General features: G+C 37.7%; 2 protein-coding genes across 3 annotated transcripts in view; one reads left to right on the forward strand and one right to left on the reverse strand.

Moving 5' to 3' along the window:
- Nucleotides 1-7,311, reverse strand: part of LOC137291339 (uncharacterized) — a 48,968-nt gene extending 41,657 nt beyond the window's left edge. The window contains exons 1-7 of the mRNA XM_067822646.1: nt 6,923-7,311; nt 6,218-6,308; nt 5,472-5,639; nt 3,668-3,780; nt 3,092-3,235; nt 1,520-1,723; nt 869-986 (exon numbers count right to left, since the gene is read on the reverse strand). Coding sequence (XP_067678747.1) covers nt 869-986; nt 1,520-1,723; nt 3,092-3,235; nt 3,668-3,780; nt 5,472-5,639; nt 6,218-6,308; nt 6,923-7,264 — 1,180 coding nt within the window. The 5' untranslated portion in view covers nt 7,265-7,311. The remainder of the gene's footprint in view (nt 1-868; nt 987-1,519; nt 1,724-3,091; nt 3,236-3,667; nt 3,781-5,471; nt 5,640-6,217; nt 6,309-6,922) is intronic.
- Nucleotides 7,312-7,484: 173 nt separating this feature from the next.
- LOC137291344 (minor histocompatibility antigen H13-like) lies at nt 7,485-16,749 on the forward strand. 2 transcript variants are annotated; one of them, XM_067822652.1, is made up of 11 exons: nt 7,485-7,716; nt 8,514-8,612; nt 8,936-9,018; nt 9,590-9,678; nt 10,050-10,135; nt 10,466-10,591; nt 11,098-11,155; nt 11,906-12,026; nt 12,267-12,369; nt 13,209-13,294; nt 14,109-16,749. In XM_067822652.1, exons 1-11 carry the CDS (start codon nt 7,528-7,530, stop codon nt 14,191-14,193), a joined length of 1,125 nt encoding a protein of 374 aa, XP_067678753.1. In that variant the 5' UTR covers nt 7,485-7,527; the 3' UTR covers nt 14,194-16,749. The 2 variants fall into 2 exon arrangements, with proteins under 2 accessions (XP_067678753.1, XP_067678752.1); XM_067822651.1 differs by having other exon boundaries at nt 7,512-7,716; nt 8,502-8,612.
- The last annotated feature ends 320 nt before the right edge of the window (nt 16,750-17,069 follow it).

A 17,069-nucleotide genomic window follows, 5' to 3' on the forward strand; every position in this document is an offset into this window, starting at 1 on the left:
GATAAATGAATATATTTTGAAGTCTTTTTACATATTAAAGCTTTCATTTGAAAATTTCCACTCTGACTATCCAATCCGTTTGGCCTATGTGCAAACAGGGTAAGAGGTTTGGGGAATCAGAGCTGATTTTTAATCAAGAGTGTAATGAATATCAGTAACTGTGCAGAGTAAAGGTAGCTGATATAAAACCTCAATCAGATGAAATCATTGTGGTTGAGTTAACACTTCCTTATACATGCACCCGTACATTTTCACATGTCACGACCAATCCTTAGGAAATGTAAATATTATATTTACACCTTTCTAACACAATAAAGTTTTATAAACCATTTTCAGCATGCACTCTGTACATAAAAAATGAGGAATGAAGAAAGGAAATATTAATATGAACAAAGATTACATGGAAATGTTATATTCGTAGTCAAACAAAACACTAAAACATAAAAAATGTATTTTTTTAATACATGATAATACATGTTTAAGCCTAAAATATATATATGTTCACAAATTCAAAATTAAACTTGTCATTACGATAATGCAAATGCAATATATGTGCAATGGAGGGGGTGGAAACATAATCATTGAAATACGTTTGGTGGACCATGAACAACTCATACCTGTACCTGCAACTGGTTGTGTGCATACAGTCATTAGTACACACAAAATATAGAAACTTTCATCATGGTATGTCAGTGCTCCAGTCGTTTGTAACACCTTATCTATGGTCCATGAGTGAGTAAGTGGTGAAGAGAGTGAGGGAGTCTCACTTTAATCTTGAATTGTATAAAATTAAACATTAAGAGGGACAATAGCATGTTAAGGCAGGGGTTAGGTGTGAGGGAATTAAATATTCATGTTTCAGTCTCACCAATCCTCAACAGATACTTGAGATGAACCTCACTTGCATGCAGAGGTGACGTAATGTTTGTGCCATCACCAAACACGAGAGTTGTGTAAGGGCTTGTTGCATTGTAAGATGTGTAACACTACAAACCAATCCGACAGAACAATTAGAGAATCATGTACAACAGAGGCAGGACTATTGCAATGTCATACAGAAAAATAAAACGGGAAAACACAGAAATAGTACACAGAAAACCAAACGATATGCTTTTAGGGACCGTTCATAATTTATGGTTAGGATGGCATAATGATGATTTTTATGGAGTAGCATGTACAATTTGAAATACCCCTCCTGAAACTTATGAACAATGTAAGTGGGAGACAAATCCCCCACCCACCCCCCATCACACCCCCTCCCCAGCATGCCATGTACAAAATCAATGAAACCATAAATTATGAATGTCCCCTATACAGAGTAAGTTCTGAATCGTTGCAACCCGTGGGGATATCCAGCTTAAAACATTGGTCGTCAGTAACCCATACATGCCCTAAGAGGCGATTAATGGAACGAGAGGTCCGGACCTGTCAATATGCATTCAAAATTCTTTATCAACCACTCAGTTCCATGAAAACTTCCATCTATGACACCAACAATTATTTTTTCTCAGATACCCACCATTCTACTGGGGGACAGTTTCATGCAGATGTGTCTTGGCATTGACCTTCGACCCCTGGTGACTGTAACCCGATAAACCACTCTGTCTGTTGACCACACATCGTAGCCCCATCCAGTGTCCACCTGGCACAGCAGGTCCCCTCTGTCACATGCTTCTTTGAACAGACCTCCTGGCGTCCCCCAGTGGCTCGAGAAATATGTCTCCTGTAAACAGGCAGGAACGGTCCAGTTCAACAGCAAGGAAGACATATTCACAATAACAGACACACATCTTTCAAATTTTTGTTATCCTAACTGAATAGAAAGAAAAATTGATAAGTAAGTAACTGGCATGACATTGTTTAGGATATTAAGTGGAAAAAGTAAATGAATGGAAACATGTTCCACTGACTGATGTTAGTATAACATGATCATAACTCACAAACTTCAACAAAGAAGTGTTCCATAGTTCAAAACAAACTTAGCTATGATCTAAATTACACATTAAGATTAGAGTTACGATCACCTTAAGAAAAAGATACGTCTGTTGCACAAAACAACCTTAGGGCAAACTTAACTCGGACTTCAACCTTAGCCGTAACCTTAACTAAGGCTGAACTCTTCAGCGCAGGACTAATGGAAGCGTCCCTAGTTACCACGTGAATCCAGCATGTCCAGTTGACGCGTTCTGTCTCCATACATGCTCTGCTTCCTTGAACTTCCCTCAGTCTCACTGTATAAAATAAAACCAACTGCCATATTCCCCTCCCAACCTTAGAGAGGCTGCGTTGGACCAACCTTAGTTCTCAATCTTAACTTAAGGTTAACCTTAGTTAAGGTTGTTTCGTGCAACTGGAGGCTAAACTTAGTAAAGGTCTAAGGGTGTAATCTTAGATATAAGGTTGACCTTAAGAGATAAGGTTGTTTTGAACAATGGAGCGTAGACCTTTAATTCCAATATGATAGCTCCCTGTGTGAAGATTTCATCTACAGAAAGTGACATCTACTAAACGTTATAACCAGCCAGAAGGCTTCTTAATTATAGAATAAATGTTCAAGGCATTCGGTCCAGAATATCTTATTTCTGTACCTGAAAATGAAGGTAACCTACCTGTTCTGAATATATATGATGAAGGCAATGCAATTGTATAGTTGTTGATATCTTAGTACAGGTCCTTACAGTTGTTGATATCTTAGTACAGGTCCTCACAGTTGTTGATATCTTAGTACAGGTCCTTACAGTTGTTGATATCTTAGTACAGGTCCTCACAGTTGTTGATATCTTAGTACAGGTCCTTACAGTTGTTGATATCATTAATGTATATGTACTTTGTCTTTTCTGAGTGAGATAGTATCAAAGCAATATACATATTCTGTATGGGTTTTCTAGCATAAAAACCAAATGGCACAGATTGACTGGTCAGAAATTCACTTGATGTGACAGTCTGAGGAGAGGTGCTCAGATTACCACTTTTTTCTACATTTTGTTAAATTGTCATAAAACCTGCAAACCAACCAAAAAGGTCTAAACACCAATTATGGTTTTGAAGTGAAATGATTAGCACAACCTAATGTTCAGCTACCAGCACATACCTGTGACTTTGAAAGTGACACAGCAGGAATGAAGATTTTCTTGGCCAATGAGAATATTGTCGCCAACAGCCCTACATATTCATGAGGCAGTAGGCTGTAGCTGAGAGTGGTGAAGTTTGTCAAAACTATGTTACTGAACAAAATCTGAAACAAACAGAAACTGAGGGGCACCTATCGGAATAATACAGCCAAGCATAAAGGAACAGCAGGTGCAAGGAAATGACATTTATACCTTGTGCAAAGCCAATGGCAGTTATGAGTGTTCAAAAATAAGAATGAAAGTCAGGAGATCTTTGTCATATTTCAAGTACAAAATGTACACATTAATGCCTCGGTTTTCCAGATTCAAATATCACAGCAGCAAACGTAAGGGACCCATGGTCTCCCCAAAATATGTTGGACCCATTTGTTTAGGCCATTGTGACTAACTGTGCATCTGGCAGTTTATCCGTACCTTTGCTATGAAAATCTATGTTTGGAAACATGCATATTTACATTTCATGGGAAATCATTTTAGCTTTTCATGTTTCAACAAGACGGGACTTGCTTATGTTAGATTTGTCTGCTGCCTCCTACCTTGTAGTCAGAGTATAGGTCCTGTATGTAAGCTTGTGTCATGGACAGAGTAGAAGCTGCTTCATACAGGTTCTGGAGATCTTTGTTGGAACCAGAGCAACTAACACCGGAAACTGAAGTCCACACATAAAAATTTCTGGTTATCGATGTTTAAAACTGAACATTAAAGTCAAGAGGCACATGCCATGACCCCAAAGTCAAATGTCAAAAATTAAGATGGTACCTGGATTCACTGCCTCAACAAAACATTAGGATTATTGAGGACAACGTTATGGATGAACAACTTCTTTCTTCAGGGGATGCAATGATTCCATACACTTTCTTGTACTGTTGTCAAGCATATCAGGTACAAGAATCTGTATTGAAATGCTGTTTCTCCTGAGTTCGACCTTATCTTAACTCTAAATGCCACTCAAAGAGTTACTCAGGACTCATTGTCCCACCTTAATTTCAAGCACTGGAGAAAAAATCATGATGCAGTGATCTACTTGACTTGACAAGTTACTGCTGCACAAATGCAATGCACGTTGTTAATATCTTTCTATAGATGTTAAAGGCCCCAAAACAGTGAAATTATTAACAAACTTCCAGACTAACAAACTGTTGTATGGAGTATCTTCACTTTGTACACACATAAGAAATGTCTTTCCAGATTGCCAGGGTCCAGTTTAAAGAGGTTACACCACTCTACTGATACGAAACAGGCACTGTATGAAGCTGTACAAAGGTTTTATGTAGATTACAATTGTGTTCAAGATTTTTGCACTTATCTAACATTTTCCATCCCATGAGCCTGCTTATAGAATTTCTGTCTTCTGTCAGTCAGTCATGTACTGCTAACTCAATACAGAATAACACAGATACCTTACACAGTATACTGACTTGATCTATTCTTTGTTTCACATCATTAAGTGGGGAGGTGGAGTTGCCTAATGGTTAAAGTGTTCGCTCTTCACGTTGAAGAACTGGGTTAAATTCCCCACATTAGTATAATGAGTGAAGTCCATTTCTGGTGTACCCCTGCCATGATATGGCTGGAATATTGCTGAAAGCGGTGTTAAACACTCACTCACTCACTCACTCACTCACTCACTCACTCACTCACTCACTCACTCACTCACTCACTCACTCACTCACTCACTCACTCACTCACTCACTCACTCACTCACTCACTCACTCACTCACTCACTCACTCACTCACTCACTCACTCACTGTCAAGTGTAGTGTATGAAATAACGTCTGCCCAGTGACCTGCTGCTTCTGAGTTAAATGCTAGGCTTACAACTTCATTTCATACCCTGGGCCAGTACATTTTCTAAGGGAATATATTTGACCATGTCATTGACTACAGGAAATATTTTGAAAATAATTTACAAACGTGGTAGCTAGGCGATATCTGTACAGTTCATGATCAACCAAACTGTAACTTCCACAGATCACATCATATTTTTAACACAGGGCTGGTTACATGCTAAGAGGGCCACCAACATTTTTCAGTTATCAACCCTGTGGGCCTCATGGGATTTATAGGAGTTTCACTCACTCACTTAATGTCAAGTTGCAGGCTAGGTAACAACAAGTACCATCTTTTGGAGTGAGACTGACCCACTGACCTCCACCTCTCCAGGAAGACTCTCCACCAGATCAAGCAGCAGTCTTCATATATACATATAAAAACTGTATGTGATAACTCTTTTACTTTTTGTTAGAGCCATCAAAATATCATATATCAAATTGTCATCATATACACATATTCTGAGATGAATTAAACTTTTTTAAACTGGTTAGATACAATCTACTTACAACCATCATGCTTGATAAGAAGAGTAATGGCAGTTGTTTTCTTGTTTTGTCTGGCAGCCTTCAGTGCCATCTGGCATCCACCGATTTCAAGAACACTGCCAGGGAGGACCTCCCTCTTTATGATGTCCCAGTAAACCATTGATTTATCCGCCTCAGAAATCATCTCATCTGAAGATTGAGACCTCATATTCTTTGTCATCCAAAGTTTAAAAATGGTACTGTTTATTCATGTATATTCCTAAAAACAGGTTTTGTGAATATTAAAAAAATGATTTGAGTAAAGATAGTATGAATCTGGTATCTGATGAGATTCACAAAGTGAGTGAATTACATTCAATACTATTCTGAATAGTATTTCAGTATTATCAGAGTGTGTCAGCTTAATGTAGCCAAAACACTGGTCTTGAATCAGTACAGATTTATTCATTGCATAAGGATGTAATATCTGCATACTTTTTGTGCAGTTTTACACTCCCACTCCATGTTTCATTTCCACATTTGCATATAAACTGTTTTTTAACATAATTTCAATTCTGTGTAATTTATACAGGAAATCCATGGATTTCCATATTTGTTTTATAGCAATTGTATATGAGAATAGTCCGAAACTTCAACCACTAGTCTAAAGTATTGTATGATTAAGATATTGTTTAGTACCCTTTTTACTGATATTTGCATTAAAAGGTATGCTGTTGACTCAAAGACTTGCTGGCAAGACCTGTACTGCAATAAACTGTAAAACTCACCTTTTGAGATATTGTGGTGACGGCCTTTAGTGTACATACTCCATATTTCATCAAGAACTGCATCATTCTCCATATAATGTTTGCTGGTTTTCTTAAAATAGATACAAGACGCTAATGCTTATACAGTATTATGAAATGAAAAGTACATAATTCAAGTTTATCATGATCCATTTGCATGTGTGATCTGAAAAGTTAAAAGAGTACAAACAGGATTATACTGCTAGTCCGCATATACCTCACCACATGACATTGTACATTCTTGTAAAATAAATGGGAGATCATTGGGCAATGTGATTGCTTGTTAACATTAATACTGAAGATCTAAGCCTGGATATGTTCTTCTGACTTTTAATTTGTTTAAGACTTTTCATGGATACCATGTATCAAATTTGATGAAACATGACAAAAAATATTTCACAAGGCAAAACGATTTGTGGGGTCATCAAAGTGGCATGATGAAATTCTCATTACCATTAATACCAACCACAAATCTGGAAACACATGATGTTTATCTTAATTACAAGAACTCCATGATTCAATACTCAAGACTACATTGACATTTCAAGAGACTAAATTCTAAATGTCAGCATATGCGACGAAAAACAAGCACTACTTCATGTCAGGTTGTCTGTAAAGACTTAACAACTCTCCTGATGATGACGATGATGATGACAACATAGATAACTGCAGTAGGTATAAACATACTGTGCCTTTGTTTTTCTCTTCTTTCCATTCAATATTGTGAATAACAAGCTTTTTGTACTCGTGTACAATGTTCATTTTTTCACTTATATCGCCATTGGAATGAAAGAATTTCTTCGATACGTGAAGAATGCCCATGTCTTCATCGTTTGGTAAAACGTCGTCTGTTAAAAGTGGGCGTGTCCCGAAGACACGTTCTCTTCTGGTTCTTTCAAATGTAGTTTGCGTAGGTTGATCATGGCTGTACTCTGTGACAGTTACATGTCCACGATTCATGCCACCTGAAACAACTGTTGCAAACAGCAACACCTTTGTGAAGTTAGAGAGCATGAAGATACATGACATGATCACTGATGAGACCTATCAGCTGCAGTTACAAGCGTGACATCCGTAAACAATGGTGATGCATTGTGGGATAAAGTTGTTGTGGAATATTTTTAAATAATAGCTTTTATAAGTAGTATAACACACATAAACTAAATATAGTATATTTTTAGGCACCATGATATGGACCACAAATGTTTTAGTGATTAAATGGGTAAACCCGTATGTCTCGTGAAATCTCGTGCTAACGAGATGATGACGGTGATTGCAGACGTAGAATCAACATGGCCGAAAGCGTGACAGTACAGCCGGTTCTCAATGAGACAAATAATGATACACTTGCAAATGCAACTGCCAAAATCCCGGCAACACCAGAGGGTATGGCCGTTGCATACACCAGCCTATTTTTAATGGCTATTTTCCCGATTTTCATCGGTGCCTTCCGTTCAGTGAAACACCATAAGGAGCAAAAGGTATGTCCATGCTTTAAGGATTCTCAAGTCTAAGATGAACGTCTTTCTTACTGATTCTTAACGTGTTGTAAACCACAGTCAGCTTTTATGTTGATGTATGGCAAGTATTTTCGTGTAATACTGGTTTTGCTTTGTAAAACTTTATTTATATTTTGTGAGAATCCATATGTTTCATATGTTTGACATCTGGAAAGGAATTGGGCTAATGATTAACTGTTCAAATTATCCAGAGTAAGTTCAGAATTGTTTGAAGTACTTTAACGTACATCAGTTCACTTATCCTTCACTTTGTGTTCCCGCAGAATAGGCATGGTAAGCCATAACAAAACTTACCATATGTGAGTCTCCATGCTCATAGCAAAAACAAGATATGATTTGTTTTCTTAATCTTACTAAACAGTTGGGGATGAACACTTACTTATATGAAGAGGTGTTTTACTATTTATGCACTAGTATATATTGTTGGTCTCCAGCATATTTATGTTCAGATTGTTGTGATTGTGTTCATTTTAAAAGCTGATATGAAGTTTTGCTGAAACCATATGTTACACAGGTTCAACTGGAATACAGTATCAGTATTAATAGGACAAATTGTTATGGATAACAATTTCTTTATTGAGTGATTGCGACGTTTCGATACAGATTCTTGTACCGTGTATCGAAACATTGCAATCACTCAATAAAGAAGTTGTTATCCATAACAATTTGTCCTATTTGTACACCTCAACTTCTAAAATGCCACTCAAACAAGTATCAGTATTGTTATCAGATGACCATTTTCACAGATTTCATTTCAGGAATCTGGTGAGAAGCCAGATACTATGTCCAGTAAAGATGCTGCAATGTTTCCCATCATCGCAAGCTGCACTCTGCTTGGAATCTACATTGTATTCCAGGTATTCATAGTGCTAAAATCTGTCATTTTTTCTGTTTACCTTATTTATGTCAGGATTGATTTTTTTCCCTTCATTAATAATTTTCATTGTTTAACAATGTGAACAGGTTATGTGGGTAATTTTCATAGATTTGCTGTTGATTTCATCTTGCAAACACAGGTCCAAATAGTGTTGGACGGTATGAATGCCAGGTATATGATGTACCAAAGTATGTTCTTGATTGCTAGTCATGGTATTAATATTAGATACACCTTGTTCTCTTTCAAGACTTGATGACATTAACATGTTCATTTTGACAAGTGAATTTTCTTTTCTATTTTCAGTTATTCTCCAAAGAGTACATAAACTTACTTCTAGCTGTGTATTTCTTTTTCCTTGGCGTTCTGGCTTTGGCCCATATTGCAAGGTAATCATAATAGACAAAATCAGAATGGACATGAATAATTTACAATGCAAGATTTTCAGGATATAAGCAATATCTTTGAAGAGTTATGCATGTTGAATCAATTTGTTGTTAATGTAACTTGTAAGAGTTCAAACCATGAACATAACTGAGAGATAGGCCCAGTTCTTCCATGAAATACCATCAAATTCATTTTTAGAGCAGATTACTTTTCCTTTCATTTTCAACTTGTCTCTGATCACAAGTTGCATTTAAACAGACATATGGTTTTAGTAATCTCTCAATCATGTCAGTGGCGTAACTTTTTGATTGAAGCGTTTGCTTGTGAGTCTAATGTGACACAGCAGGTCTGGGTGGGATTTCTGAGATGGGTACTATGGTGAAACCTTCTTATTGTATTATTGCCTAAACTTACAACCAGTCTCATTCACTTAGCTTACTGTGGGGAAGATGAATTGTTAAAGTGTTACCTTATAACAAATGGGTTTGAGTCATAAAGATGTCGTAAAGATGAATCTCTAGTTTCAGATTTTTTACTAGCAACAGAAACATTCTATCATGCTTTTATTTTCAGCCCTGTGGTTTCTAAATTTATCCCACCTTCCTTCCCAAATCTTGACTATCACCTCACATTCACTCAAGGGAAGGGAGACAAGAAAGAAGGTAAGAACATGGCAACAATCAAGGACAGTGATGTTTACAAGTGAAGACATGTTTCTTGTCCGAGACTTAGCCGTTTTGATGTTTTCATGTTTAGTAGACGGTTTATTGACCTTTCAAATCTTTTTGAACTTATTACCAGTACCACTTAGTCCACAGGAATTAAAATAGTCATTAATTTGCCTCTGAGGTTCTAGGAGTGTAGGAGTTCAGGAGACCATTACCGTGTCAGGACTGGAAGATATGAACTGCCAATAAATGCAATGTGGCCATAATTAAAGACAAAAGGAGCCTTTGAATATTCTTTACATGCACCGATTCTGAATAATTGATGGTACTTTGCTATTTTAAGTTATAAATGTTTATCATTTCAGAAATTATGAACTATGAATTTGACAGAAAGGATCTAGTATGTCTAGGATTGTGTAGTGCTGTTGGTGTCTGGTACCTTGCCAAAAAGGTTGGTTTATAAATATTATTACATTTTCGAAGTTTTGACACAGATTCAGATGGTAATATGACATTTCCAGTTTCTTTTCATGTAAGGTTTTATCAAAGTTGTAATGTTTTCAGGCCTTTTGAGATAAAAGTTAGTCACAGTCCAATCAAAAGAACAAATTTGAAATCTTGATATCCGTCATTAATCCATTTTGGGGGGAAAGCATTGTCATAGATTCATAGTCTTCATCAAACTTTTGCAACTAAGTATGAATATTAGTGTGTGTGAAAAAGAAGAATGCTGCATGCCAATCAAACTTTAGATTAGTTCAAACTATAAATACTTTTTCAGCATTGGTTGGCCAACAACCTGTTTGGACTTGCCTTTGCTGTGAACGGTGTGGAACTTCTGTCCCTGAACAGAATTAGCACCGGCTGCATTCTTCTAGGAGGACTGTTTCTGTATGATATATTCTGGGTGAGTCACATGCCATTATATACCCTCGGTCCTTTGAACCCCAACCTGTAGGATGCCTGTTGCTTATTATTATACAACTGATTGTTACTGACCCGTGAAGGTCCCGGGGTAGAATAGGCCTTCAGCAACCCATGCTTGCCATAAAAGGCGACTCAGCTTGTCGTAAGAGGCGACTAACGGGATCGGGTGGTCAGACTCGCTGACTTGGTTGACGCGTGTCATCGGTTCCCAATTGCGCAGATCGATGCTCATGTTGTTGATCACTGGATTGTCTGGTCCAGACTCGATTATTTACAGACCGCCGCCATATAGCTGGAATATTGCTGAGTGCGGCGTAAAACTAAACTCTCTCACTCACTCACTGATTGTTACTTTTTGTAAGGGGAAAGTTACGAGCTTGAAGACATGCATGGCATGTAAAAGTAGTGTGTCTTTTCTGTTTATGTGCTTTTTGTTTATACTTGTTTTCTATAATGTGTGAAGTTTGTTTCAATGCTGTTTTCCAGGTGTTTGGAACCAATGTTATGGTCACAGTTGCCAAGTCATTTGAAGCTCCAATCAAATGTAAGTTAGCCACATAACCTCATGAAAAATACTTTGTCTTTTGTGAGTAACATTTTGCAAACATGACAGTGCTGGATGAAATTTGTATAACAGTCATGGAAATAATCAGTTTTCACTCCTTCAGCATGAGATTGAAAGACATATAGGGAGTATAGAAAAAAGGATATTTGCTATCAAATTCAAGTTGTGTTCGTTCTTCAAGCGTTCTGTTGGGTTTCCATTCAGTGTACATTCCTTATACCAGAGACAGGTATGGGAGGCAATTAATTTGATTTCGATGGTCACCATGTGCCACCAGTCATTGGCTCATTAGTGATGCTGCTAGTGCTACTATGTTTACACAATTCCACGATATAGCAGGAATATGATGCATTATTATGTAAATCTAAGGAGCAAAGTGGTACTTGCCCCATGTGTTGAAGCCAGTGAAGAATGGGTCATCAGTAACCCATGCTTGTCATAAGAGGCAACTAATGGGATTTGATGACTTGGTTGTCATGTCACCATGTCCCAATTGCATTGATCACTAGATTGTCAGGTCCAGCCTAAATTTTTTAGACCCCAGCCATATAGCTGGAATATTTCTGTGTGTGATGTTAAACCGCAAGCCAGACAACCCTGAACCCACAGTGATATGAGTGCTGCATTCTGTTTTATGTCTGGTCGAGCTTACATCCTTATCATGCTTATATCCCAGTGTTATAAGACGTTGTTTAACACTACTCAGTCTAAGACTGTACTGTGTTCCAGTGGTGTTCCCCCAGGATCTATTAGAGAGGGGCCTGGCTGCCAACAACTTTGCCATGCTGGGCCTAGGGGACATTGTCATCCCAGGGATATACATAGCTCTTCTATTACGTTTTGATGTCAGGTACGTTTGATGGGCATTTTCTGTTACCTTCTTGAGACAGTTTGACACGTTTTGTAAACAATCTGATGTCCTGTAGACAAGATGCATAGTTAACCATTTTGCTGAGGATAATATAATTAATTAAGCTTAGCTCTGCCTAGTTTGCTGCTTATTTACACACTGCCTTGTATGAAACAGCATAAGACGTCACAATTTTCACAAATGACACTTTTTCCTTATATTGTTAATTGATATTTTCAGCCTAAAGAAGAACTCTAAGGTCTACTTCTATGCTGGCTTTGTTGCCTACTGCCTTGGTCTTTTCACCACCATTGTAGTCATGCACTTCTTCAAACATGCTCAGGTAATCTACCTTTCACCAATATGCAACAAATGTGAATATTCAGTATTACGACTCAGTATAATTCTCAAAGAAAAGGTATAAGAGTCAAGAAACAGTATAAAAGTCCCTTTCTTACAGGACCCATAATCACTGGATTGTCTGGTCCGGACCTGTTTATTTACAGACTGCATCTTACAGCTGGAATATAGCTGAGTGTGGTGTTAACAAGAATCAGTCATCAATCTAGGACCCTCAGTGTACATTGAAGAGTTATGTCCCTTGTGTATATGACAAACCTGTGATTGAGGAAAACCAAGTTCTATGGATTGTCAAGTTCTTTATTGCAATGGATGCAACATTTCAGTGTAGGTACTAACACCGTTATCTTACTTGATACCGGCGTTAGTATCTGCACCAAAATGTCACATCTTTCTTGATAACGGCGTCAGTACCTACTCCAAAACGTCGCATCCCTTGCAGTAAAGATGTTGACTATCCACAGAACTTGGTTTTCCTTCATCTATACAACTTCTAAAATACCTTTCAAAGAAGTAAACCTGTGATTGTTGCACTGGGTCCCAGATTGCCATGATTATGCTTCTAAAATCTAAGTATGTCAGCACCAAACCCATGCTGCTTTAGGGTTTCACTATGGTATTAGTATCTGAGGTAAAAATGTTTCATTTCGCAAATGTATTCTTTCTCTTGTGTTTTCTTTAAGAATTGTATGCCTTGTGTGTGATTTGAGACATCCCTCGTGAACCATCGTATTTGTCTTTGATGTTTAATACAACTGGGTTAAACAGGTGGTGCCGGAGACAAGTGTCCCCTTAATAAGTATATGGTGTGTTTTATTGCAGCCAGCCCTGCTATACCTGGTGCCAGCCTGCGTGGGAGTGCCCATACTTGTAGCTATAGTAAGAGGAGAACTCAAGGAGCTGTTCAGGTCAGTCTGTGGGACGTGTTGGATGAGTCTGGATGGGATAGCATTACTTGAAAGGTGTTGGGCACGGGGTGAAGTCACTTTGACATCTTGATGGAATCAGGGTTGTGGATTGTCACTTAAAGGGGTGAGGCACTCGGTTAAGTCAATTCAGTGGGATGATGCTCTTAGTACAGTCAGTTGAAAGGGGTGGGACACTGGGTTATGAGTCACTTCAAAGGGGTGGGGCACAGGGTAAAGTCATTTGAAGGGGTAGGGCACTATGTAAAGTAACATCAAAGGATAATGCTGTGAGTAGTCACTTCAATGGGGTGATGCTGTGGGAAAGGTCACTTGAAAGAGGCTGGACACTTGGTAAAGTCATTTGAAGGGGTAGGGCTTTAGGTAAAGTCACTTCAAAGGGATGATGCTGTGTTTAGTTACTTCAGTGGGGTGATGCTGTGGGTAAGGTCACTTGATGGGGTGGGACTCTAGGTAAAGTCTCTTGAAACGGGTGGGGCATTGGGTAAAGTCACTTCAAAGGGATGATGCTGTGGGTAGTCACTTCAATGGAGTGATGCTGTGGTTAAGGTCATTTGAAAGAGGCGGGTCACTTGGTAAAGTCACATGAAAAGTGGTGAGTCACTGGGTTCTAGGCCACTTGAAAGGGGCAGGGCTCTGGGTAAAGTCACTTGAAAGGCAGGGCACTAGGTAAAGTCACTTGAAAGGGGTGGTTTTACAAACTGTGTAAATGTGTCTATCAAAACGTTGGTATTTTTTTATATTTTTGCATAGTATTGCTGCTATTTGAGACTTGTCTGTTCTACTTTCCACACAGTTATGAAGATCACTCCGACCAGAAGGAGGAATCTGAAGGAGAGAAGAAAGAAGAGAAAAAGGCAGAAGTAAAGAAGGACAAGTGATAGGACAAGGGTGAAAGCCAAAATCAAACTGCCTGATCCTCATTCATGGACAACTCTGGTCATAGAAAGATGCTGTCAAGAGGGGCCATTCTTAGCAAACCTCGGTATATTTCTGCTATTGTTTATTTTGTGTCTTAAATAAAAAAACTACTTCAGGAGCTGTTGGCTTCAGCTAGGAGTGTTGGATGTTGATAGGACTGACTGCTGTGAAGCATTTATTTGGTGATGATGTGGATGGTGTGTGATAAACTCCTCGGTGCTCTTGGTTAAGTTTTAAATGAAGCTTCATTTGTTCTTTTACTGGAATAAGATGTGTCCTGGATCATTTGTCATAGCCATAATCTGCAATTATGTTTTGTAACTCTGACAATATCGGATATTTCAGGAGCATAACATCTGATTTCTGTTGTGATAATGAAAAAGGACTGTATTGCAAAGCTTTATGTTGACACACTGAAAAGTAGCTTCCAATGGCTTAGCCTCCATTTCTTCAGCTGAAGAAATATGAATTCATAGTTTTACAGGAATTGTATTGATATTTTGTTTTCTGTCAGTGATTATCTTTATCTTATTGTTTTGTTTATCATGTCACTGTGCGTGTTTGGAGTTCATGAAAGGAAGGTAGTATGGTCTAGCAAGGCCTGACAATGAACATGAGATCACTGTAGAATAGAGAGACATGAAAGGATCTTTAAGATATATTCATAATGATGACACACTGAAAAAATTGGTAAAAAAGATTTTGTGTAAACTTTGTATTTCTGGTAAAAGGGTTTCTCATGCATATAAAAAAGAGACACTGATTTATTCAATTTTTATGTAAATAGTTTGGAGGTGGGATATTGAATGATTCTGGATTAAATATAGCTGATTATTTACCTGTGCCTAGTTTTAAGGATGTGAATCTTGGATTGAATTATATGTTACGTTTTGGTGTCATTGCTTCCTTATGATACAGCTGAAGGATACAAGTCACAGATGCATGTGTGGTACGGATTGTATCATATGTATCAAAGGACTGATGTATGTGGTACAGACTGTACGGTAAGACTATGATATGTGTAGTACAAACGGAATGTAGAGTATGTAGAGAATGAACATCCTCTTCCTGCTCCAACCAGTTACTAGGAAGGTAGGTGATAAAATGCTCCCTTTGAATTACAATAACCTGTATATCCTTGGATTTTTTCGTGTGCTCCACCACTTGTCATATATGGAATTTATGTTGCATTAATTTAAGCATACTGGTTACATCTTTTCCTGATAAACATTAACATGTGCCTTTAAACCAAATAGTATTTGATACCCTAAGCTTATTTGGGCACTGTAGTCTATGTATTTCCAGGACTTCATCTGTGACTTGGTAGAATGGGATTTCTTTTTTTCATGCTTAGCTTTATGAGTGCCATATGTTATTGACAAATCACTTATTCTGAAGCCAAAAAAGGTCTTGAGTTCCTGCTCTTCAACCCTTTCATTTTGGTACAAACTGATATTGTTCATGGTCTTCAAATGATAAATTTGATAAAATAATTTGGAAGTATTTGGTCATATTTGGGTCAGTTGATTCTCATTGCCAGCTGAATAACATTTCCACAAAGGTACGGTCAAATGCAGACTAAAAAGAACAAAAATCATTTGATTTATTAGGGGGTGTCTTTATGTACAATTGCTGAGTTACTTCCCTTTAATATAAGTTATCATCATGGCTCCACTGTTTCTTGATCTAAGGTTTATGTTTTAAAAGAGTCAGTGATGTATTGCTGATATTGCATTCAAATATAATTCACTCAGACATGAAAGCATATCATATCTGTAATAAATACGGACATGTTACCAAGAATGATACTTACATGAACCCATTGTTACCATGGCATTTGCATTCTTATTGGAATGCTTTTCCCCCATTGTCATTACTTCATGGGCTGGATTTTCACTGTGATATGAAAGTGTAATCTCCCACCAAAGAGTCCTGTGGTCTCAACTCCATTATTGCATTAGAACCTTTGCACATCACTTGTATATCAGGCAGTGATAGGAACTGCACAAAATTCATTTCATAGAGTGGCCTGTTTCATAGGGGACTGAAAAAAACCCAGTCACATTGCAGGACAGCCATATAATGATATATTTTAGTGAATGAGGAAGATAGTGTATACAAGCTCATGAAGGGTTGACAGGGAGTTTCCACATTTAGTTGACCACCTCTCAGCAGAGTTTGAATGAAAGGATAGATGGTATTTTAGACATTCTGATATGTATTTATTTTGCTTTGTGGACATGTTACTTGATTGAGGGTCTTTGTTGTTTCTGCAACTTTGTGTTGTCTTGGATTCTCGTCATTTATTGCATATGTTTTGTTTACACTTATATCTGATTACGAATAGCTTTTTGTCTTTGAATTATGTTTGGGAAATACAGCAACAGTGTATATTTCTTTGTTGAAAACATGTTGATGATTTAATTAGGTTAAGGAAACTGTTGTATTATCCAAAAATGAAGGGCAAGATTTCAAATTATAACATTATTTCTGAAATAAAACTTATCTGTAACTTATGCATGCGTTTCGGTTTGTGTTGGCAGACATTTGACTGGTGCAGGTCACTTTAATATATGGCATGTAAGCCTCGTGAGGCGCTACTTTTGATACTAAACTGGTTATGGGCTCCCTTGACACCACTTTGCAAGACAGGGCCCAGTTTACTTCAAAAATCAGATTTCCTGGTATCCTTCCAAAATGCAGACCTAATGGGTATTGTTATGGTTGGGTGCAGCCATGATTAGTAAGGCTAAATTTCATTTCAGTATTAAATGTTCTCGTAACGATAAGGCTGAGATATTGCCCATGTGACGTTATTAAGTATTGACGTTAAATA

The sequence above is a fragment of the Haliotis asinina genome, chromosome 7, assembly GCF_037392515.1.
Source record: "Haliotis asinina isolate JCU_RB_2024 chromosome 7, JCU_Hal_asi_v2, whole genome shotgun sequence".
NCBI classification, from domain to species: Eukaryota; Metazoa; Mollusca; class Gastropoda; order Lepetellida; family Haliotidae; genus Haliotis; species Haliotis asinina.

What these genes read in the sequence shown, in the direction of transcription:
- LOC137291344 (XM_067822651.1), top strand. Translation starts at nt 7,528, where the DNA reads ATGGCCGAAAGCGTGACAGTACAGCCGGTTCTCAATGAGACAAATAAT. An exon ending in ATTTGAAGCTCCAATCAAAT is followed by an intron (nt 11,156 to 11,905) that starts GTAAGTTAGCCA and finishes ACTGTGTTCCAG; the next exon opens with TGGTGTTCCCCCAGGATCTA. An exon ending in ACTTCTTCAAACATGCTCAG is followed by an intron (nt 12,370 to 13,208) that starts GTAATCTACCTT and finishes GTTTTATTGCAG; the next exon opens with CCAGCCCTGCTATACCTGGT.